Source organism: Tamandua tetradactyla, chromosome X, assembly GCF_023851605.1.
Source record: "Tamandua tetradactyla isolate mTamTet1 chromosome X, mTamTet1.pri, whole genome shotgun sequence".
NCBI classification, from domain to species: domain Eukaryota; kingdom Metazoa; phylum Chordata; class Mammalia; order Pilosa; family Myrmecophagidae; genus Tamandua; species Tamandua tetradactyla.
The window spans coordinates 22,589,967-22,615,820 of record NC_135353.1 but is presented as its reverse complement, the minus strand read 5'-3'; the positions used below and the strand labels follow the sequence as shown (position 1 = coordinate 22,615,820).

The window sequence follows — 25,854 nt, the reverse complement described above, 5'->3', positions numbered from 1 at the left end:
TCTGTAGTCCGTGTCTAATCAAGCCATATTCCTAGACGTTAGCAGGCTGATTCCCTGGCTAGCTGAGAACACTACTCTGAAGGATTTTGACCTTCAGATCAATTTACTTGATCTCTGTACAGGAAAGTATCTCGGACATCAGAAACATATAACTTGATGCCAAGGTCAAATTGCTCTAATCATCAGTTTTTTAAAAATCCTCATGTTAGTTCATCCATAATTAACTTTCCAAAAGTATAAACACATACTTTTCCTAATCACATATTCCTCCTCTGATGGCTTTCTTTCGGTCTTTCTTTTATGAAGAAACTTCTTCATCGTTTTGGGGCTTTTACTAGACTCCTGTAAGGATAGAGGTTTCTTAATGAATTAAAATTCTTCCCAAAAACAATGCTAAGAAGAGCAAATGAACTTTAAATAGACCATCTCTCTCTTATTTTGATTGTCTCAGTCAGGAGCAAATCAGAATTTAATACTATTCACAATGAAAATGGCTCCAATACACTCTAAAAGGTTAAATAAAACAGAGGCAATGGCATTATCTTCTCAACTGAGTGTGCCTACTGAAGATGCAGCAGATTCTCCAGGAGGCCAAATGCCCTTAGGCTGCCATTTGCAGAGAAAGTATTGGATATCAACCCTAGAGAAATATCTGTATTCCTAACCTGGTTCATGCTCTCCACTGATACAGTATTAAGGGAATTAAATAATCATTTTAACTACTAATGGAGCATACATAACTTTTTTTAAAGGCTTCAAAGATATTTATATATATTGCCTTAGCAACAGTCCCACAAAGAAGAATATAATTTCCAGGAAAATTAAGGCAGAGAGACTAAGTCATTTCTCCAAGGTCAAAGAGAAGAGCCAAGAGAGGCATTTCTTGATAAATAATTTTAGGTTAGGAATAACGTACCTGCAATCAAGCTTAGACAGATATATATAAAGCTATATTTTTAATTAGTAGATAAAAGTGATATGAAATAATGAATTGGCTTTTACCATTTAAATAACCAGCAGGTCTAAAAAGTGCTCATTATCAATATACAAGTAAACAGATTAGACTCTTAGACTTGGAGAAAAAAACCTTAGTGGTCATCTTATCCCATTCTCTGACACAATATATTTATGTGATGCACGGATAGTAATTAGTACCTTAAAAATATATGGAACAAATAATTTACTTTCTTCCATTTAGCCACAGTGATCCACTTAGACTTGAAAACAGACAGACATGAAAAACTCACATGTAACAAATAACAGGAAAAATAGCATTAAAGAACACAGTAAAACATTTTTTAAGGGAGAATAAGATGAAATTTTCATAAGTAATTCACAAGAGCCTGCTTTTTGAAGAAAGTACTTACATGCCAGAATTACATCTTCATATTTTAGCCACCAATTGTAATAAGGGACAAAATAAGCAAAAGAGGAAAGCTTCATTCATAAAAGGTTATAGCACAAGCATTATGATGTCACTGTAAGCCAAAGATATTGTTCTACCCTTACCTTTAAGATATAAGACATCCTCTAAAGTGAATATGTAAAGAAAGAGAAGATGAACGTGAGAGGTCGATGATTATAATGACCAAATCCATTTATCAATAATTCTAAAACAACATTTGAAATGTTAGTGTTATCATAAATTACACTGAAAGAATATCATCATGTTTCCCACATTAGTTTCGGGTGCAAATCATCATGCAAAAGCCCAAGGAATACAATTCTGTGCAGAATAACAAATGCTGAAAATAACTGAAATACACACTACACAGTAAGAAAATATTAATAACTCTCTTCTCCCCGCAGAAACAAAGTGATCATGCCTTAGTTTTAATAGATTAGTTATGTGAAGGAATGAGTCAACTTTATACTCTTTAAGCTCATCTTAATATGAATTTACAAACTGACAAATACAAAAGGTCTATCGTTAAAAATGGGACTTAGATAACTGTGAAGAGTCACTTCTGGTTTAGGTAATCATAGGAGAAAATTGGCTGATCGCAGGAATTGCAGATCAATTTCCAAAGCAAATCCGTGGGACAGTTTCCAGGTCAAATTCTAAATATAGGAATATCATAAAGATTCAGCTCATGGGTTACTTCTCCTATCATGTACATATGCACGTTTGAAAGGATCCAAATCCTCCAGTGTTCAAATGTTTTTCTAGTTTTTACTGCACTAAGAGCTGGAGGCAATGATTAATCAAAACAGCAACATGTGTTTTAAATCAAAACAAATTCTAAATTGAGCTAAGTCTACATCACTCATCAAAACACAGATAAGGTACAGAAATATCTGTTGCCTTTACACCATAATTCTAAAATGCATCTTATAAGCATCACAAACTTAATCTTCACTCAACAAGACCAACTTCAAGATCAGTTACTGTTAAATGAGCAACTTTTTTGAAATCTGAAACAACTAGAAATAGGTTAGGGTGAAGAAATACTTTGGGTGGAAAAGGTAAACAAAGCAAGTGACTGATTATTTCTCCATTGCAACTTTGAGAAAAAACAAGTGAACAAACCTTGAAATCCCACACTACACCCAAATTTCAAATGTTCTTCTCTAGGGTTGTCAGTGAGAAGCCTCATTTCAAAAGACATTCCTCTCATTAAATTCTTTTCTCTCTTCAACAGCAGCAAATATCATTTTACTGATTTACAATGGTTAAAAGGATCCAAAAATGCAGAATTTGTTCTGCTTGATAGGAAATTCAACTTTAACAAAGCGGCTTTTGTTTAAGATGTGTGTACTTTGTTATTAATATACAGAGTTATCTTAATTATTATAAAGGCAAACCAAGAGGCACTTCAGGAGGAGACCAGGGAAACTCAGGCAGTGCACAGAAACCCTGTGGATGTTCGATAAGCATTTGTACATGGACGATGGGGGAAACGGGAAATTAAGAAAACAAAATCGGGGCCGCGGTGGCTCAGCGGGCAAAGTGCTTGCCTGCTATGCCGGAGGACCTCGGTTCGATTCCCGGCCCCAGCCCATGTAACAAAAAACGGAAAAACAAAATACAATAAAACAAGAAAATGTTTAAAAATGTTTCCCTTTCTTCCTTCCTTCCTTCCTTCTATCCTTCCTTCCTTCTCTCTGTCTTTCCTTTAAAAAAAAGAAAACAAAATCACTGAGTCTAACAATTCGAGACTGACTGACATGTATCACCTGTCACAAATTCCAGAACATTCCCACAGAATTATCTGTAATAAGCTACAAAATTAGCTTCTCAGAAGCATTTTTTACCATAGGTAGTAAAATTACCTCTTTATAACCTAGTGCTGCTGATGGTCTAAGTGGAGGTGCAGGTCGTAGACAACTTAAACTCCATGGTTTTATAATTTGAGGAGGCTCCAAGGGTCCTCGGGGCAGTCCAGTGGAGCTAAAAGACTGGGAAAATGTCTGATGAGATGTTGGCAATTTGCCACCTGCACCCAACCTTGTGCCAGGGAGCAAGACAATAACAACAGCTTCATTGGCTCTAGCATGATCAGCAAAGTCAGCCATGAAAAGGGAAAGACAGGAAAACAAGTCTCCAATTTGAGAACATGCTCTTTTCAGTCATAGATTAAGGGGTCTCTAAGAAACAGCATGAAATTAACTCAACATCCCATCATCCTGACCCCTCTCTCTCTTCTGGAATTGCATTTAAAGCCAGAGTCTTTTTTTTCCTCTGTAAGGGAGGAAAGTTGAGTAACAGTTAACATTTAATGAATTCATTTATGTGTTTGGCACTTTGGTGCTCAAATAGGTTATTTCATCAGAGCATCCTTAGACTTGGATTCAGAAAAGTGAAGCATTAATAACTGGAAAAGACAAGATTTGAGCTCAGGTCTGTTGCCAAAGTCCATATCTTCCCACAACAACACACAGTGCTCAGAACTGAAATTTTGGCATCACAGGTTCTGAGAAGTAACAGACAACTCTGCATATCTTCCATCTCATTCATCAAGTCCAATAAATCTCATCGATTCAGATTCCATGAGTTCTAAATTTGTGATAACTCAGAAAGTAGCAATGATAAATGTTTCCTTTTGAAGAGGGTTACTGAGCAAATGTGATAGCATAAATTAGATGAAACAGAGGTGTTTATGAAGGTTTTAAACTGCTTAGATTTAGCACATTAATATGACATTATTATGAGAATAATGGTTGCTAGTTAAGTCTTGTTTGCTCATTAAAGAATCTTAGCAGGACTTCTGGTTAGAAACACTATATTAAAAGTTAGCTGGAGTAAGTTAATACTGACAAGCCAAACTATATACCTCTAAGTAAAACTTTTTACTCATTTTATGGGCTTTCACAACAAGAAATCTGAATTGGTGAGATTTAACGTACTACTAAATCTATAAATCTAGACTACCCAAAGATGAGGGACATGCTCACTGCTTCTGGTAAGTCTTCAGCAGGCAGGGTTTGGACAGAAGATTCAACAATCCCTAGACAGAACAAATGGGCTACTTACAGAATGAGCACTACACGATGATGACGATGTTTTGGATAATGAACTGCAAGAGGCAGGTCCTCTGATCAGTCTGTACAGTTGCTCCAGCCATTCCTGGAAGTCCTGGTTGTTGTTGCAATGGACCACAATTTTCTCTACTATGTTACCTGAGTCACCCAATTATGAGGATTTGAAAACAAAAGCAAGGAGAACCTTGAGCATGCATACTTCATGCAAATAGGACTTGGGTGTCTATTTTCAGGAGTTTTTACATCTATGGGATAATCCTACTTAAACTTATATATCAGGAACAGATAAGCTATAATAGTAAAGAAATATTCATATTTGCTTTATAAGATTGTCCTTGATTTCCACTGCTCACAGAACTTTAGAAGAAGAATAAAATTTCACAATCAACAAAGTCATAATCCAAAAACATAAGTATGTCCTCTAGATACATGGTTCACCTAGTTCATTGTCTAAAATGAGAATATTATACTGGCTCCTCCAATATAAAGTTCAGAACAAGGTCAAACCAAGGCTGGCCAGGATCACTGGGCAAACACTGAATTTTAGGCTCCCCTGTTGGGAAAGAAGAGGGTAAAGCCTTGGTCATTACCCCAGTCTCAGCCATTGGGCCACATCCAGGCAAACAGCACAGTCATTACATGTAAGTCACCCAGGTCTGGCAAAAGGGATAATGAGACAAAATATCAGGGAGCACTTTCATTGCCCGGCATTTTATTCAGTTTGGGATGAAAGTTTCATGGCTTTTCAGCACTCTTTGGAAATGCAACCAAATCTTGCAAATTCCTAAGCTAATGATAAAATTGCCTCATCTTTGTCTCCTCTACCACCAGGGAATAGAGAGCTGAAGAGAAAGAAAATTACATTTACATTGGTCCATTTTGTTATTTCTTAGCTCGAATGAGTCACTCTCATGTAATAAAAGATTGAAACTAATGGCAAAGCTGAGGCATCTGAGTGACCAGAAGTCATGTCTGTTCTAACATTGTGCCCTAATTATTCCAGCAAATGGAGTACCCTTTGTCATGCCCATGTAAAATGTGCCCCTGGACCATAAGAAAATAATGGCATTTATTTATTTAAACCTCACTTCACTCTGAAAAGGATTTGAAGTAACTACATGAAAAAGAGAAATTTACTTACCTGTGATTTCAAATGTGTAGTCATTCCCTTCAATTTCATCTAATCTAGTTATCACCATTCCTGCTACTGGTATTTTTCCCTACCAGAAAAAGAATTGTGACCATTAATTCTATGGTTATATGTGTCTCTGCTTATTTCTGTTGGATTTTCTGATCCTCTCAGGAATCACTGCTGAATTATGGTGAGACATATTTCTTTGGTCTGTCAATAGAAAATATGTTTCCCTGTTCTAAATTTTAATCAGCCAAGAAAGCAAAGGGAAAAATGTGGGTTGTGTTTTGCTAATGCAACCTAAAATCATAAGACCGGGATTTTCGAACAGCTTACTTTTCTAACACATTTTCATGAGAATCAGTCAACAAAATAAAGACTCCAGTTTTACAAAAATTTGTAATTGCCAGGCCAAGTTATACTAGAGCAACAATAACTTATGATACTCGGTATTTGGGGAACCAAAGTTGAATTCCCTAAGATTTGAATGACTGCCTCTTAGAAGACCTAATCCTGTGATGGGATTGAATTGCCAACCACAGGAACAGGTCTCAGCTTTTTATGTTCTCGGTGATAATGATATGGGCCTGAAAATGCTGCTGCAAGTTTATCTAGTTGCAGACTTAGGTTTCTATTTCCACTTTCATAATCTAAACTCATCACCAGAGCAGGGACATTCAGGATAAACTCATTACAGCAATATAAAGGTCTTTATCTAAGGAACATCTGTTCTTAAAGCTGTTTAATGACAAAGGTCAGAACATGCTGCTTTTTCTGGATGGAGCTTTTAATACTGTGGTGGAGATATTACATCTGGATGGAACCTGTTTTCATTCTGGGTCCTGCTATTTGTTTTATATGAAATCTATTCACCTGGTAGATGAAGCCACTCATCCGAGGACTTGCAGATAACATTATCAAAACATTTGCAAATAACAGAAGGTACCGCTCTTCTTTTTCCTGAAGTGAAATGGAAAACATTAAATGGAGAAAAGAAATTGGACGTTTTGCTTGTTAAGAATTTCTAGAATCATTGCTTTGTAACTTAGATCACATATAATCAACTGAAGCATGAAAAATGATTTTTAAAGCTATTCTACTAATAAAAAAGAGCAAATATAAAAAAAGGACTAATAAACAGATACTTGCACCCCCAAAAAAGCCATTCTACTTAAAAGCACAAAACCAGTTTAACTTTACTTTGAAGGAAACATAAAGCCACAGTTTTTCTCTGTCCTTCCTATACATAACAGTTAAATACAAATACCCATGCTTGTTTTGCAAATGCGTAAACCTGATAAAGTCACATAGTTAATGCTTCCCTGCTCAAGTTGCAATCAGTGAGATATGCTAGTCCTGAGCACAAAATAAGCCTCCAGGGTTGAAACCAAAAAGATTATTTTAATTTGAAAAGTAGCAAAATGAAGGAGTTTTCAGGCAATAGGAAATTTATTAGACTCTAACATGTGCACTAAATTTTCATTCATAAGAACATTTTTAATCACTAAGAGCAGGATAGTTATTGTACCCATGCAAAACAAAGAGGTAAACATTTTTCTCTTTAGTGGCACCAAAGGAAAGCTTACAAATGAGAGCTTTCTGCAATCCTTAAACAGCTATGCAATTAGTAGGTACAAAAGTGATCTACACCCATCTCCTTACTCTCATTTGAAAAGAACAACCCCTCAAGGCGTACTCTTCCAACAAGGTTTTTATATTCTGTCATATCTCTTGCCCTCACTTAATTTGCTTCTTCCAGCAGCAGGAGCCTCCCTGTGCCACCAGCTTTTCCTCTTTTGCCTTTAACATTGGCACATCTAATAAGCCTTCACTTGACCCTGTAGCTCCTTATAAATGCTAACCTATTTCTTGACATTTTACTGCCAAATTACTCCCTGTCTTCATTTTCTCTCCATTGATTCTCTCCCTAACTCCACTCCCACTACTCTCTCAAAGCCATCAATAACTGCCTTCTAGCAAAAATCCAATGGCATCTTCTTGGTCCTCTCATACTTCTTAGTCTTTAAGCTTCTGCCTCACTCAGCTCACTGACTACCTTCAAGCGCTTCTCCCCAAATTTCCATAACACTACACTCCCCTGGTTCTTCTCTACACCTCCTCTTTGTTTTCTGGTTCTGATTCCTCCTCCCTTCACCTAAGAGGTTTATCCCAAAGGTATGAATGACTAATAGTTAGACTCACTGCATTAACCTCCCCAAGGGTATCTGCATTTTCAATGAGATTGTTCATTAAACAAAGTAATGAATCTCTGACAAAGAGATGTTAGGGAGTACAGGAAGATATTTTGGGAAAGGAAGACAACTCAAACACTCGATAAATCATACCAGAGGACATAATCAACTTTCCTCTTCTACCCTGCCCCTTTTTAAAAAGAAATAATCCATCTTCATCCCCCTGTGTTTGTGTATGTGGAGATATCTGCTCCCTAGGATGGCACATCTGTCAGTGACATACAAATCTCTGACTCTAACTCTGACCGTTCATCCACATTTCCATACTATTTTAACAGCTGCCTATAGGATATCTCTACTTGGATATCTATGGTCACTTGAAAGTTAATGGGTCTAAAAATTATATTCATGGTCTCTTCTAGCCCATGGTTCACCACTTCCTGCAGACCTTCCTGTGTCTCACATTTGTCCCCCTATACTCCATTACTTTTGCCCATGCCCTAGTTGAGGGTACTTATCACTTCCCATCCCAGCTAGTCTTTCAGTTTCTAGTCCCACCCCCTCCAGTTCACCTGACATATATGGTTGTCAAATTAAGTATCATAAACACCTCTTGTATAAAAACGTCTCTACTACTCAGGAATCTTTAATAGTTCACTATTGCTGCTGTAGCCATCTTAATTACTCTTCCCTGACATTCAAGGCTCTCCATAACCTGGCTCCATGTGACTCAATCATCTTTCCTTTCACTACGTCCAACATGCTTCCTCTGCTCCCAATAGGCTGCTTTCCTCGTTGTCCTGCAGAAAAGTCACATTCTTGTTCTCTCCTGAGGTAAGAATGGCCTCTACTGCCCAAATTCCTCCCCTATTCTTGTCATGGCCCTCCTCCTCGAAGTCCTATTTTCATAAAGTCTTCTTGATCATGCCCTTCTTCAAACTTCTATGGACTCTACTGTTGAGATCACACAATCTGGTACTGTCTATTTTGGTTTGTTTTTTAGTTCCACCTTGCTTTTTTTTATTTTTAACTTTTTTATTATGTAATATAACATATATAAAAAGCAAAGAAATAAAAAGCAATAGTTTTCAAAGCACACTTCAACAAGTAGTTACAGGACAGATCACAGAGTTTGTCATGGGCTACCATACGATCCTCTGAGATTTTTCTTCTAGCTGCTCCAGAACATAAGAGGCCAGAGGGCTTAAACATCTTTTTATCATCACAATCAACTTTTTTTGTGTGTGAAAAATAACAAATATACAAAAAAGCTATAAATTTCAAAGCACAGCACCAAAATTAGTTGTAGAACATATTTCAGACTTTCACATGGGTTACAATTCCACAATTTTAGGTTTTTACTTCTAGCTGCTCTAAAATACTGAAGACTAAAAGAGATGTCAATTTAATGATTCAGCATTCATATTCATTTGTTAAATCCTACCTTCTCTGTATAACGCCATCAACACCTTTGATTTTTCCATATCTCTCTTTAGGGTTGTTTGGGCTATGGCAATTCTAAATTTTTTATACTGGAAGGGTCTGTCACTAATATGGAGTAGGGAGATGGAACTATCTGATGCTCTGGAGAGGTTGGGCTAGGTTTCAGGATTTATCTGGGCCAGGGACCCATCTGGAGGTTGTAGGTTTCTGGAAAGTTACTCTAGTGCATGGAACCCATGTGGAATCTTACATATTGCCCTAGGTGTTCTTTACGATTGCCAGCTTGCATTTTAATTTGTTCTTAATTAATGCTTTGAATGCAGGGGCCATTACTTATTCTTTCCTCCTACATCCCACTTCACCTAGCAGTATGTTGGACAAAGAGTAGGTGCTCAGCTTCTGATCTAAATGTTCTAGCATTTGCTTTGATGGGAGAATAAAAGAAGTAAAATATGAAAGATGGAAGAGATGGTTTTGAGATTTGAAACATCTTACCTCACATGTTCCATACTGTACCATTACTTGTGACATAAAAAGCACATTTCCCAAGGTCTTAATATCCTCCCCTTCCCATGCCTGAATAGGTTCAGAAAGTATCTGTAACTCCAGCTGTTTTCTCTTTCTCAGCTCTTGGCACTGCCCCTACAGAACCAAAGCAAAACATAACGGAAAGGGAATTCTTATTAAACAGATGTAAAGTAAGATCACAAAAGATGTTGCTTTTGACTCTCAAATTCCCACTGAGTCCCTATTCCTGACCTTAAGTCCCAAGCCAGACACTTTCTTAATACCCAGAAAGATGAAGATCCTGAACCCTAAATCTCTAGCCTAGAGTCCTAAAAGTTTTGTAAGGAAGAGCTATGTTTCATTTTGTCAAGATAAAATGGTAGGAGGGACTTGTTTCTCCCTCCCCACAAGGGGTATGGGGGGACACGTAGGAGAATCACATCAGTCAGAACCAACAGAACAAGTAGTAGATTCAGATTTGCTGGTTAGCACTCCTGCTCTAGCTCCTCTCCACCTTGTCCATCTTTGAGTACACAATGCTTTAGCTTAAAAAAGCGGTTTATTTTTCTAAAGTATTCTCAGTCTCCAACTGAGTAGCCTGCTGATAATGACAAAGTCCAAGGGAAAAAAACCTCTAGGAGTTATAGAAAAGGAAAAAATTAAATTCTTCATGTCGCAGCAAATCAAATCAATCGTATCATGAAAACATACAAACTGTTCTGTACCTTGTTTATGAGCTAGTAGTAGAATGCTCTGAAAAAAATACAATAACTTAATTTTTATTCCTAAAAGGACTGAAAAAAAGGTGCAACAGAATTTCATAACGGAAAACTGAAAATACATACCAACAAGTCCTCAATTTATAATTTGTCAACACTATGTGAGATATGAATAGAATTTGTGTGCGTGTGTGTGGGTGTATATAATTTTTAAATCACTGCTTCAGAAAGTGTGTTAAGGTAATTTAACAGCATTCTTTCAAAATTGAATGTGAAAATGAGCATATGATTAGTTTGTTACCATATTTCCAAATGAATGTAATAGTTTGGAAGGATCTGTTTTTTTATAACATTTCTGCTGTTGTTTTCAGCTAAATGGAGACTTCAAGAAAGAAATTCATTGTATACAGATTTATGAAAGCACCTAAGGTGGGAATAAAAACACTACAACTGTCAAAGCAAATTTTACCACATGGAAAGTGATCAGCAAAATATTCTATTTTAAAAATTCGAATTCAACTTACATCATAAAAAATAAGTGAGGTACCGTTTATAATAAATGCCATGGGTTTCAGAGGGCTGTTCTGTTAGATTGAACCATATAAAACTGCCAATATTCAACCACTTTTGACCTATGTCAACAGCAATTTTAACATAATACATTATTCTGATCTTCAACTTGTTGTTTAACCATGGGCCCGACAGTTATTGATCTTTCCAAAGCAGTAAAAAAGAGGTGATGGTGGATGCTGCATTACAACTTTACAGCAAAGATCAATAGCTAAGCATGGATCCAAATGACTTAAAATGTTACAGAAATGCCTACAATGGAACTAATCTTAATCAAACACCCAAAATAAAGCTTTCTTTCCTTGTAAAATGGAACAAAGTGATTTTACATCAATGGGTTCCAGATGACACGCTAACCATATGCTTCAAATACAAGATTACAGTTATCTTTGAATAGGAATCTATGTAAAGCAAGCGTATTTTAGTAATATTTTTTTCTTTTTAGATTTGAAGGACTTCTTTGTCGTAGGCAAAGAAAAAATTCACACTTTGTGGCATAAGTGGTTGAACACGGTATTGATGTCAATCAGTGAACTATGGGTTGCGCCGACATAAGGTGATCAACATGGGGGTAAAGACAAAGATAAAAGGAAACCACCCCCCTACACCTACACAGCAATGCTTAATGTGGCAGCGACTTCAAATATGATTGCTTTATACCCTCAGCCTGGCAACATTTCATATGTAAGCATGATTTTTGGAAGGCAAAATTAAGTGAAGTAATTGCTGCAATACTGTCTCTAAAGCTTATTGTTTCCATTCTAAAGACCTTTGCACAGGAAAGAAAGGTCACACACAAATCACTCTTTTAGGAACAAAACACAAAAAATGAAGAATTCTATTTTTAGGGCATCACTTACCATGAGACTTTTGAATGCTATGATTGCTTTCAGAATATCCTGATGATCTGGATGAGTATCCTATTAAAAGAACGTATTTTAAAGCAATATTAGAAAAGAACACATCAGTGGTTACCAGGGGGCTAGGCGTGGGAGAAGGGTGTGACCAAAGGGAATGGCAAGAGAACTTTATGGGCTGATGGGACTGTTCTGTATTTTGACCATGGTGGTGGTAACTTGAATCTATGCACGTGTTAAAATTCATAGAACTGTATACAGAAAGAAAACAGCCAATTCTATTATATGGCAATTTTTTACTATATTTTTTATTAGAGAAGCTGTGAGTTTACATATCATGCATAACGTTCAAGAGTCTCACATGTCACCTTATTATTAACACCTTGCATTGGTGTGGGACATTTGTTACAACTGATGAAAGCACATTTTTATAACTGTACTATTTATCATAGTCCATGGTTTACTTTAAAGTTCACTATTTGTGTAGTATAGTTCCATGTACATTTTAAAAATTTTTATTCTAGTGCCATATATGCAACCTAACATTTCCCCCTTTTAAACACATTGAAATATATCAGTACTGTTAATTGTCTTCATCTTGTTGTGTTATCATCACCACTATCCATTATCATTGCATGATGGTTTTAAAATTAAAAAATAATAAAAACAGAATTTGGAATCTCAGCAGTCCAATTATTAGGTGGTTACGAAATTAAGACAATTGGTATTTGGTAGCAGATGGCTAGGTGTGGTTATTGAGGCAAGAGTTCCCAGTTTCCTTTTTGCTGTTATACTTCAGAAAATAAATAATCATTCTTTTGGTGGGGTATCATTAGGTCTTGTTGTTAGTAGTTAAGAAGAGGTAGGGAATTGTGGAAGCAGAGTGGTGGTTATAGCAAAATCAATCCAATCTCATTTCCTAAAATGCCTCCATTTTCTTTCAGCAAACTCAACAGTGCAGATGAAAGAAATTTCCAGTTTCTTCTGAAGGAAGACTGCTGTATATGGTCCACAAGTCCATGGTATTTACCACTCCCAAAAGTGGACAGGCTCAAAAATGCTTTTTGTGGAATTCATATCTCCATAGCTGTTTATGAAGGAAAAGATAAGAGATTCTTGGGAATATATATATACCTAACCTTTGGAACTGAGTTGGTAGAATGGAAAGACAAAATCTACTGTTCAACCAGCATTGGATGATAAAAAATGGAGCTGAACAGACTTAGGGTCAGACCCAAGCCCAGAATGTTATGGTTTATGAAAAGTTAGGATGTGCTCCTTTATATTCAAACTTCTCCTTATCAAAAGCAGCTGGTAACTGAGAATTTCAGCTTCTACTCAACCCTTAGCCAGCAGTCATGCTAAATGATCGGAAAGCTGGGTAAGTATTTTGCCCAGTGGAGAACTAGTTGTAAGGGTATGCATTATCTGATGGTGGGAAATGGAAAGCAGCCAAAGACATGAGATCAACAGCAAATGCAGGCAGGGAATGGGGCAGAAACAAGCTCGAATACAAGGAAGGCCAAGAAAGAGAATCCAGGCAGTAGGAACATCTGGGCCCCCACCCCCGAAAGTAAGCTTATGATTTGTTCTTCTGCACTGAGCAGTAACAGAAACTCAGGCCAGCAATTTCTGGATTTTTGTGATAAGTGAGGAGGGGCCAACCTCAAACGGTTCAGTGAACTGGTTTAGCATTTGGAAAGGCATCCAGAGGTCAGCACCTTCCCGAGCCCTAAATGACATCTCATTCCGGCAGGCTTTACTCAACAGCAACCCGCTGCCTCCAACTTTCAGGCAGGTCAAAAACCCTGAGAATGTGGTTTCACTCAGAGTACATGCTTTCAACCCTTACCAACGCTGACAAGCCCAGCAGTGTGCAACTCTTTTTTTTTTTTCTTTTTTAAGATAATCAAACCTTTTAAAACCTCAAAACCTTTCCCCAGATACAGGAAGAGCAACTAGGGTAAATGCAGCCTCACCCAGTGGACCCTCCTCTCCCACCCACACCTCAATTCTCCATGCATGATAGCACAAGGAAGGCTGAAGGAGCTAGTCCTGTTGCTCATTTTTTTCTAACATTTTTAATTGTGAAATATATATGCAAAACAGGGATAAATTTCAAAGTACATTTTATCAGGTAGTTATACAACAAATTTCAAAGTATGGTATGGGTTGCACTTAGGCATGCTTGGTTTTTAATAACTAGAGGATTTTGGTTCTTGATGAAAAATAGTCAATTACCAGGCCTCACTGAAAATGTTAATATTTTTAAAAGGTTATAGCTTATGTTACAATGGTTTCAAGTAAACTCGTAAGGTTATAAACAAAAAATGTGAGGGCATTTTGATGTAGATGTGTTCATGTAGAGGGAAATAAGCCTTCAATTCATTTATTAATCTTTAAGACCAGAATCTTCCATTGTAATCCAGAGTCAGAAAGCTAAATGATTGCAGTTTTCTAGAGTCAGATTATATTCCTGTCTCTAGTGAAAATATTCTTTGCATTTTCTGATGTTATTTTCCTTGGTTTATCTTCCACAATAAAATTTAACAGAATTTTAGAACAACAGAAGACTTCTTGGCCTGATTTTGATCAAACCACCTTCCACACCCGAAAGGGCAGAAGAAAACCTAAATTAGCAAGTTAAAACAGACTCAAGGGAAGCAGCAGGACGGAGGCTGGGAGAAGAGGGGCAAAAGAGAATGATCATGAATATTTAGTAGTAATGAATGGCGGTCTCATTTTGCTGCATAAAGAGGAGGACAAGAAGCCTGGAAAGAAGGAAGATTGGGTAAAGCAAATTTTGAGACCAAGACATATTCTGAATTCCTGAGCCAGTCTAGTTTGGAGGATGCTTCCTCCAGAGGAAAGGATTATGCATCATACGCGAGCTTAAAAGACTGACTGCCCTTACCTCCATATGCCGTTCCAGCTCTTGCAAGAGAGTAGCATACTTTTCCAGTCTCATGAATGGTTTGCTGAGGCTTGTGGTTAAAATGAGGATGCCTGGGCTGGATGCACCTTGATTTTCCATAAATTGCTCCAGATCCTCACTAGGAAAAGAATAATTACGGTTTTGTTACCACTGGATGTTCCATGCAAAGAATTGACCTAATATTGTTTTACTGCATTTCATGCAATAAAAATTTGTTTCACTAGTCCAAATGCTGTGCGACTCCTTTCAACTCAATTCAATAAGCCTTTCTTCAACTCCTCCTATGCAACCAGCATTGTGCCCAGACCTGGGGCTATAGGCTGAGTCAGACACTCAGGATCCCTGGCCTCATTTACTCATTCCACAATTATTTATTGAGTGTCTACTAAATGCTAGTCTGTGTTCTCAGGCCCTGTCCTTCAATCCAGACTTTCCAAGTGATGTCCCTGAGATGGCATCTTGCAAAAGAGTAGTGAGTCCTTGTTAAGGTTGTGGATCTTCAAACTGATAATTCTGCCATTTTCAGAAAGTCAAGGTCGGCTCGTGAAAAGTTTTCAAGCAACATGCTAAATGTGAAATGGCCACTCTCACTCTAAATTTTCCCTGATCGGTGGTTTTCTGAGTTTGGTAGTCCACTGAAGTAGGGAGTTTGAAAGTTGCATACTGCTAATGATTGTCTGCCCATGTCTTTGCCTGAAATACCATGATTGTTTAAGAAAAGTATCTTTCACAAAGCCATATACAGTTTGGCTTGGGAAAAACAAAAATCTTCCAACCCTCAACCCAGCACATACAATCTCCCTGATCCTATAATCATCATCCATTAACATACTGTGCAATTTATTATGTTTATTGTGGGTGGTAAATGGGAACTCTGTATTTTATGCATGATTTTTTTTGTAAAGGTACAAATTCTGTAATTAAAAAAAAGTCTTTAGAGAAAAAAAAATCCTTGCCCTTGAGACCTGCACCCATGGGACATAAAGTCTCGCAGATAATCTCAACATAAGGTTAAAAAAGTATTTTCTTAGTCATTTCAAACACTCTTGGTATTCGTCGTTCAAATGCCAAGGATAGCAACACAACCAAGTGCTCCCTATCACTGGGGTGCCCACGCGTAATGTTCTAGAATCAAGATCTGCATTCAGATATCAGCGTGTTTGTATGACTAACCACAAAATCTCTTAGCCAGGGATCTGAAACCAGTGCAACAGGCCACCCAAACACTACCATAAGGGAGCAACTTAAAGTCATTTAATATTTTACAAACTCAGTCCTATAAATGTCTAATTCTAAGTTTGAGCTCTCTCAGCCCTTTAGCACCTTTCTGGACCATCTCTTTTCAATCAACAGGGGTACTAGGTCCTGGGGCTGCCAGATCATCTTAATGTACATTTAAGCTAATTATAATTAGAAAAGGAAACCTACTGCCTAAAGGACAGCGTATTTTGAAACGTCTGCTTTACCACTTGATCCCTTCATCTCCTTGCTTGACTGTGCATATGCAGCTAGTCACAAGTCTTTTTAAATCTGTTTATTCTTTTGTATTTCCACTGCCACCGCCTTTAGTTCAGGCCTTCATCTCATGGCTTCTGGTCTACTTCCACAGACCAACTGGCTTCCTAGCTTCCAGGCTTTTGTTTTTTTGTCTCCAATCCATCTTGCTTGCCACCACTTTAACTCAGTTGCTTTCTTACAGAAGAACTTTCAATTGCCTACAAGATTAAGCCTAAACTTTTTAGACTCCTACTGGCACCAAACAACCTTTCTCACCACTCCCTGACAGGAATTCTCCACTTCCAGGTGACCTACTTACTCTCCCAAGAACACTGCTTATGCCGTTGTTACCAACTGCGGTATGCTACAACAGTTTGTGAAGTGTGTTCAAAGAAACTTGCTGTCAGTAATAATTAAGGTACAAAGTGGGGGTTGAGAATGGGATTATAAACAGGTTATCTTTATTAAAAACAGACACTTTCCTTCCTTGGCCTTTTGTGAGTTAAAAGGGAATGGGCTGGAGTTTCAGCTAATGCACCAGCATCTTTGAGTCACTGCAGTGTCACATGTGTGTTGGGGGATAAAGGGCTGGGAATTGCTGCCTTAACAGAAGCTGTATTGCATCTGAGTGATCACATATAACAGTCAGTGGTGACCATTTTATCAGTTTTTGCAATCTTGCTCCAGAAGCAGCTGAAGGGAAGGAAGTGTCCTGGACTTGGAGTCAAAAACAGATTAGGTTTTTGAACCTGGGTCAGTTACCTGAGCTTCAAATGACCCACCTGTAAAATACAGACAAAACCTACTTCCTAATAAAATTATGAAGATTAAATATGCAGTTTTATAAGTCTACTGTTTCATGCTAAGATCTTTACCTGCATTCATTCTTTTTGTGTGTGTGTGTGAGGATTTCTCTGGGACTGGCCAGCACTCCTCCGAGATCGCCTCCTTTCTGCTGCATTCATTCTTGTTTAATGTTCACAACAACCTTTCAATGTAGGTGTTAGCCCCATTTTACAGATGAAGAATCTGAGACTCAGGAAGAGTGAGTAACAGCTAGTAAGTGGCATAGTGTTCCATGACAACACGCTGCCTCTCTACAGGAAAGTATTTTGTAAACTTTAAAGTAGTCAATAAATGCTCTTTTTATTACCATTAATGTTATTCCAAGACAAATACATTGCTAAAATCACATCTTTAAAAATTACCAGAACCTGTGATTTCCAACTTAATGGAAATTCAATTGATGTTTAATTTCCAACCAACAACATCAATATCAAGTGCAGAAAGAGGTTTAAAAATTCACTGCCTATAAAATATAATTAGGAAAATAACTCGGGTTTGGAGAGTGCATTTGAGTAGAAATGTAATTTAGAGAAAATCACTTTCTTAATTTCTTTTCAATTTGGAAAACACGTCTTATCATTCCTTTTCATGACTAAATAACTGCCTGTATGCTTAATGTTCTACTCTAATTGATGCAAGGGTTGCAGCAAATAGAAGCAAAATGGTCATGTGTATTTTGTTATTAGTTTCCATGGAGTATTCCTAACTTCCAGGCTTGCTAAGTACTATAATGTTTTTTTTTTTTAATTTTCATTCTAACATTATACATTAGGTTATAAACAAAGGTTTGGGGGAAGAAACAAATTTTATTAGTGCAACAAAAGAACAAAAGTGTCTTATAAAGCCACTGCCCATTGTGATAAATAGATCTTAAAAGACACATTTTATTTATCCAAATGAATATGCAAATTAACCATATATCCTCATACCGAAGAACAACCTTTGTCTTACAAATGCAGTTTTTAATTTTACTCAGCCCATTTGAAATGTCAGTTGGTTAAGACTTGTTTTTGCAAATTTAACATGCTCTGTATGTGTGACGTGATACAATAACAGCTGTTCTTGATGTATGAATGGTGTTTGAAACCCAACATACATTTATCTCATAGAAAGCATGGTGATTAGGATTCTGGTACTATTGAACATTATTACACCACTATAGAACTTAGCCATCTCATGTAACAGTGTTTCTGCAGAATCTTATGCAGATTTCCAATTTGAATGACCATATCTCAAAGTCAAGCAGTCCTAGCAAGGGAATCAAAGATTCTCCCTCTGCATTCTCCCCTTCGGCCCCCTAGCCTTTCATAGAAGTCACTATAGCCTAGAAAGGGGAGGGGAGGTATGAGAAGCTGGGAGGCCTAGGACTCTGACCAATGAAAACCCCAGGGATGTTCTCCTACTGGCTTGGAAGGATTCATATTATCACTTTTTCTTTGATCTTTCCCCAAGGATTAGACTGTTCTTTTTTGTCCCCACCACTTTTTGTTTGTGACCAGATTCACTTGCTTCCTTCCCTGGTTCTTCAAAGAAATGAACAGCATCTAGACACAGAATTTTTCCTACGTTCCTTGTCCCCAAAGCAAGTACACAGCTCTTAGTGGTTTCTCAAAGTTGCCATTGTTGGCAACAACAGTAAACAGAGAATGAATAAAAATAAGAATAAGAAAAATATAGAGATGGAAGTAAGGTCCAGATCCCTCTTAGTGCCTCCTCTTTTTTTCCTTTCCCTGCTCTCTCTTTTAATCCTGGGTCCCTTACCTCATGAAAAATATGGATGTTACCCAGAAGCACAGAAGAGAAGTGGATATTTTTGTAAGGGAGAGGTTATTCCCAGGAAGAAACAGGAGCTAGAGTAGCAAATGAGAAAGGGAGAGAGAGAGGAAATCCCAAAAGATCTCAACGAAGGGATATGAAGAGTTCTTATGGATTTTTGACCAGAGCATCCAATAAAATATATGTAAATGTGAGTGACACACCAAGGTAGGGGGTCTGCTTATTATATATCCAAATTCAGGTAATGCACTTTTAACAAGGCACTTTCATGCAATCATACAATTTCAACGTTGGATTCCTTCTTAGTGTCAATTGTCACAAGCATTTCTGATATGATATTGCCACCTACAGGCCAACATGAAGTTCACCTAACTAGCCTGCTCAGGCTTTGAGTAATTTCCCTGCTTCTGATCATCTGTGACCAAGACGAAGTAGACAAAGAACAGAAACCAACCAATGATCCTACACCACCTGAAATCTTCATCTAAAATAGGATTTTCATCCTAATTTTCTGTTAATTTCTGTCAACTATGCTCTGCTTCTGAGATGTCAGCATAAATTATCATAAAATGAATGCTGTGATTATAGCATAAGCACATCTGGGGAAAAACCCAAGCATGTGAGTTTAATTTCCATAACTTATAGGTAAATAAACCAGTGAGGTAAAAATTCAATTCTATAGGAACTCTAATGAGTCTGCTATCATTTCGAGGGCTATTATAAAATTCTCAAAAACACCATTAATCAAAATCAAGAAAATATACTTTCTAAAATATTGAGGATCCTTAGATTAATTGTGTAACAAACTAACTTAATATCATAATTTTATAGGAATCTCTGCTTTTGCTCATAAAAGTAAATTCCTAACATAGGTAAATGCAGTCACTAACATTTTAGCACAAGAAGTTACAACAGAAACCCCTCTAAGTACTACAAAGAGTCTGCCATTTGAGGTACACCATCTCTTTCTGTATTTATCCAGAATTGATATTCTCAGTTTTCTTCTTAGATCAAAAGAAAAACAATCTGTGCTTGTGTAACTAATAAGCTCACAAGATGTGGGGGGGGTCACATTTTATTGGTGCCCAGCTCAAAGATTTTGCCCAGGGGGAGAGGCAGTGCATAGAAAGAAAGAGCTCCAAAGGTTTCCACAAAGAAACTGACTTTATTTGAAACAGAGAATGAGGAAATTCAAGCCTAAGGGTACTTTCAAAAACAATGGAGGTTTTGGTGGTAAACAAATAAAAGGAGACTGGTAGCTCCTTTTAAAAGCAGCAAGATGAATGATAGGCTGGCTAGGTCACCAGTGAGAATCAGGGAAAGAGATAGCTGAGAAATACCCTCCTGGAGTCACAACAACCCTCAAAGACTGGTGTCAAAAACTTCCCTCATGTAAATTTAATCGGATCAGATGGAGCAATTTATGCCCCAGGGAACTGTCAAAAATAATAGAGTGATCAGCTGGCAATTAGCAGAGCCTAACAGCTGAGAATGATCCCGACAGAGGCTGACAGCTTAAGAGAGAGATCAGGGAAAGAGACAGTAAAAAGAGCCTTGCTCAACCCACTGTCATTCCAGGGTGACTGTGTACATGACTTGGTTGTGCCCTCTGAGGAGTGAAAGTAGAGGCCTCACCCTGCGGGGGAAATAGACTTCACTAAAATTGCCTAACCAAGTCACCAAATGAATAAAACAAGCAAACAACAGCAAAAATGCCCCAGAGAGGGGGAAAGACAATTAATATCCAGAGTTGTTACAGCATAATACCTAAAATGCCTAGTTTTAACAAAAAAAATAATAAAACATGCATAGAAACAAGAATGTGTGATCCATACATAGAAAAAAAGCAACAGAAACTGCCTGTGAGAGTGGCAATATAAGATTTAACAAAGACGTCAAACTAGCCATTATAAATATGTTCGAAGAACAAAAGGAAACCATATTTAAAGAAATAAAGAAAGTTATGTTGACAAAATTTCATGAAATAAAGAATATCATGAAGAAATAGAAATTATTAAAAAGAACCAAATAGAAATTTTGGAGTTAAAATCACAATAACTGAAATTAAAAATTCACTAGAGGACAATTATAAAAATGTGCTGTCATCACTCGTAAGAAATGTTCTACACCAAAGGTGTCAATAATAGGGTGGTATATGGGAATCCTGTATTTTATGCATGATCTGTAAACACACAACTTCTCTAATAAAGACAGTTTTTTTAAAATTTTCATTAGAGGGACTCAACAATAGATTTGAACAAGCAGAAGAAAGAATCAGTGAATTTCAAGACAGATTGATAGGGATTATGCAATTTGAAAAATTGAGAGAAGAAAAGAATAAAAAAATTAATGAAGCCTCAGAAAACTGTGGGGCATTTTTAACTGTACAAATACATGCATAATGGGAGGACCAAAATGAGAGAAGAGAATGGATCAGAAAAAAATATTTGAAAGAATAATGATTGAAAACTTCCCAAATTTGAGGAAAACATTTATCTACACGTCCAAGAAGCTCAAAGAATTCTGAGTAGGATAAATTCAGAGATCTACACACAGACACATCATAATAAAAGTGCTGAAACATAATGACACAGAAAATCTTGAGAACAACAAGAGAAAAAAGACTCATCATGGACAAAGACACCCCAATAAAATTAATAGCTGATTTTTCAGCTGCAATATTATGGAAATCAGAAGGCAATGGGGTGACATATACAAAGTGCTCTAATATGGAAAATCTGTCAACCAAGAATTTTATATCTGGCTAAACTTTCAAAACTTAAGGTAGAAAAAAAAACATTCCCAGGTAAACCAAAACCAAGAATTCTACCTTAGTAAATCTGCCTCACAAGAAATATGAAACTAAGTAAACCAAGATGGAAATTCAAATCCACATGAAAAAGCAAAGAGCACCAGTAAAGGTAATTAGGCAATTGTGATAGATAGTAGAAATGGAAATTTCCTCTTTCTTCTCTTAACTTATTTAAAAGCAATTGTATAAAACAATATGTATATAATTGAATTGTCAGGCCCATAACATATAGGTATCCGATATATATGACAGCCACAGAACAAAGGAGGTGGTTAGGAGCAAAGCTGTATTGGAGTAAAGACATGATACCAGATAGTAACACAAAAGCACAGAAAGAAATTAAGAAAAACAGAAATGGTAAATAAGGTTAATATAAAACAAACCCTATAAATATATACTAGCTTTCCTTCTCCCAGTTTCCTTAATACACATAAAATTATATTAAATGATAATTCTAACAATATTTGTTGGGTTTGTAGTATACATAGATGCAATATGTATAATAATAATAGCACAAAAAGAGAAGAGGATATAGAGATATACAGGAATAGTGCTTTTATATCTCACTGGAATTAAGTTAGCATAAATATTTAGAAGATTCTAGTAAGTTAAGGTATATATGGAAAGCCACAGGATAATCACTAAAAACAACTCAAATATATATGGTGAAAAATCATTAAAGGATTTCTGCTTCAGCTCTGATATATAAAGAATCTGATCATCATCACTATCATCCTCACAATAAGATAAACACAGAACAAACTGAAAATCAATAGCACATCAGAACTGAGGTCACAGAGCAAGCCACCACACCACAATTTAGACAGTCAGGAGAAAACAGAGAACCACAGCTGACAGATGTATCCGAAAAGCAGTAGCCATTGGAGCTGGTAAATGGGTAAAGACACTTAAATGGAAATTATGATGAATAAATGGGTTCTGAGTATGGACTACCTTGAGAGTTAACAACTTCTAGGGGTCCAGTCTGAGGGGGAGCTGGTGATCACTCTTGTGGGAGCCCAAGCAGGTTCTCACAGTGAAGAACAGAGAAAAATTCCCCTGCCTTTCAGAGAACTCACAAATTACCAAAATCAAAAATGAGGGAGGGATCATCATTACTGATGCCATGGACATTAAAATTATTATAAAAAAATATTATGAACAACTCTATGACCACAAAACTGAAAGTTTAAATGAAATTGACCAATTCCTTGTAAGGCACAAACTATCAAAATTAACACAAGAAGTGTATAATCTGAATAGGTTTATAACTATTAAAAAAGCTGAATCAATAACTAATAAAAAAAGAAAGCATCAGGCACAAATGGTTTCACTAGCGAATTCTATCAAACATTTATGAAAGAAATGATAGCAAATTCTCTAAATCTCTTCCAGAAAAGAGAAGAAGAGGAAACACTTCTAAACTAATATTATGAGTCCAGCATTACGCTAATACAGAAACCAGATAAAGACATTACAAGAAAGAAAATTACAGAACAGTATCTTATAACATAAGTGCAAAAATGTTCCACAAAATATTAGCAAATTGAATCCAACAATGTATAAAAATAATTATACATCACAACCAAGTGGGATTTAAAGTTGGCTCAACATTTGAAAATCAATTAATGTAATTCATCACTTCAACAGGCTAAAGAAAAAAAAATCAAATGATTATATCAGTAGAGACAGAAAATCATTTGACAAAATCCAACCCATATTAATGAAAAAGACTCTCATCAAACTTGGAATAAAAAAACATCTACACAAACCCTACAGGTAACTTAATATTTACTGGTGAGAAGCTATTCTTCCAATGACTGGGAACAAGGAAAGTTAGTCTCCTCTTACCATGCTTTTGCAACATCTTACTGGAAATCTTAGGTAATGCAATGAGAAAAGAAAATGAAATAAAAGGTATAGAGATTGGGACAAATTATTAAAACTGTCTTTGTTCCCAGATAATGTGTTTGTGTAAAAATTCCCAAAGAATCTACCAAAAAAAAAAAAAATTCCCTTGGAACTAAGAAGCAAGGTTGCAGGATGCAAGGTTAACACAAAAGTCAACTGTTTTCCCAATACCAGCAATGAACAATTAGAACTTGCAATGCCAGGTGGTGCAATGGTGGCTCAGTGGCAGAATTCTTGCCTGCCATGCCAGAGACCCAGGTTCGATTCCTGGAGCCTGTCCCTGCTGAAAAACAAACAAACAAAAAATGCACTGCCGTTTACATTAGCACCAAGAAAATAAAATACTTAGGTATAAATCTAACAAAATAACAAAATATGTAAAAGATCTATATGATGAAAACTATAAAATTCTGATGAAAGTAATAAAATAAGACCTAAATCAATGAATATGATCCATGTTCTTGGACAGGAAGACTCAATATTGTTAAAAAGGCTAATTAGTAACAATGTGATCTATAGAGTCAATGCAATTACAATAAAAATCCCAGCAAGTCTTTTGTGGCTATCAACAAACTGCTTCTAAAGTTTATATGAGAAGGAAAAATATCCAGAGTAGCCAATATAACACTAAAGAACAAATTTGAAGGCTTGGCCATATCCAATCTCAAGAGTTATTTAAAAAGCTACAGTAATCAAGACAGCATGGTATTGGTAAAAGTATAGACAGATTATCAATGAAACAACGGAAAGCCCAGAAATATACCCACACAAATATGGTTGGCTGAAAAAGGAGCAAAGGCAATTAATGTAGGAAAGACAGTCTTTACAACATGAGGGCAGAATAATAGACATTCATGTGCAGAAAAATGAATCTAGACAGAGACCTTACACCTTTCACAAAATTAACTAAAAATGGATCAAAGACCTAAATACAAAATGCAAAACTATAAAATTTCTAGAAGCTAACATTGGACATATAGGTGACCTTGGGTTTGACAATGAAATTTTAGCTATACCACCAAAAACACGATCCATGAAAGAAAAATTGGTAAGTAGAAGGAAGGAAATAATGAAGGCTAGAGCAGAAATTAATGAAATAGAAAATAGAAAACAATATAGAAAATCAACAGAACCAGAAGTTCGTACTTTGAAATGGTCAACAAAACTGACAAACCTTTAGCTAACTATTTACAACAGAATCAAAGAGAATAAAAATACTTAGTAATAAATTTAACTAAAGAAATGCGAAACTTATACTCTGAAAACTACAGACATCATTGAAAGAAATCCAAGACTTAAATAAACTGAAAAAACATCCAATGTTCCTGGATGAGAATAAGTGATACTTTTACATGGGAAGTTGATCTATGATTCAATATAAATCTCAATCAAAATCCCAACATAACTCTTTCCAGAAACTGACAAGCTGATCCTAAATGCTTATGGAAATTCAAGGGACTCAAAAGAGCCAAAACAATCGTGAAAAAGAGGAACACAATTGGAGGGTTCACACTTCCCAGTTTCAAAACTCACTATAAAGGTTCAGTAATCAAAACTGTGTGGTACTGGCATAAGGACAGACATATAAACAAATGGGGCAGAATTGAGAGTCCAGAGATAAATCCTCATATTAATGGTCAATTGATTTTCTAAAACTTACTAAGATCATTCAACCAGTGTTGCTGGGACAATAGGATATCCACCTGCAAATGAATGAATTTGGACCCTTGCCTCATGCCACATATAAAAATGAACTCAAAATGAATTAAAGACCTAAATGTAAGAGTTAAAACTACTAACCTCTTAGAAGAACACAAAGGTATAAAATCTTCATAACTTGGATTAGGTAATGGCTTATATATAAGAAAAGCATAAGCAACAAAAGATGAAATAGATAAATTGGAATTAATCAAAATAAAAAACATTTGTACTTCAGATGATACTACCAAGAAAGTGAAAAAACAACCCACAAGTGTAAGAAAATATTTACAAATCATATATCTGATAAGGGTCTAGTATCGAGAATATCTAGAGACCGTTATAACTCAACAAAAAATATTAATAACCCAATTTAAAAAGGCACAAAGGATCTGAATAGACATTTCTTCAAGGAAGATATACAAATAGCCAATAAGCACCTGAAAAGACACTCAACATCATTAGCATTATGGAAAT

At 36.3% G+C, this 25,854-nt stretch overlaps 1 protein-coding gene across 4 annotated transcripts in view; it reads right to left on the bottom strand.

The window, feature by feature from the left end:
• Positions 1 to 25,854, bottom strand: part of ARHGEF6 (Rac/Cdc42 guanine nucleotide exchange factor 6) — a 166,260-nt gene that overhangs the window by 14,175 nt on the left and 126,231 nt on the right. For 2 of the 4 annotated variants that reach the window (XM_077145353.1, XM_077145356.1), the window contains 9 exons: positions 14,817 to 14,955; positions 11,906 to 11,965; positions 9,745 to 9,891; positions 6,488 to 6,574; positions 5,624 to 5,702; positions 4,475 to 4,620; positions 3,274 to 3,399; positions 1,510 to 1,530; positions 249 to 342 (listed from right to left, as the gene is read on the bottom strand). In XM_077145353.1, the coding sequence (XP_077001468.1) occupies positions 249 to 342; positions 1,510 to 1,530; positions 3,274 to 3,399; positions 4,475 to 4,620; positions 5,624 to 5,702; positions 6,488 to 6,574; positions 9,745 to 9,891; positions 11,906 to 11,965; positions 14,817 to 14,955 (899 nt within the window). The remainder of the gene's footprint in view (positions 1 to 248; positions 343 to 1,509; positions 1,531 to 3,273; positions 3,400 to 4,474; positions 4,621 to 5,623; positions 5,703 to 6,487; positions 6,575 to 9,744; positions 9,892 to 11,905; positions 11,966 to 14,816; positions 14,956 to 25,854) is intronic. The other 2 variants (XM_077145354.1, XM_077145355.1) reach the window with 2 other exon arrangements.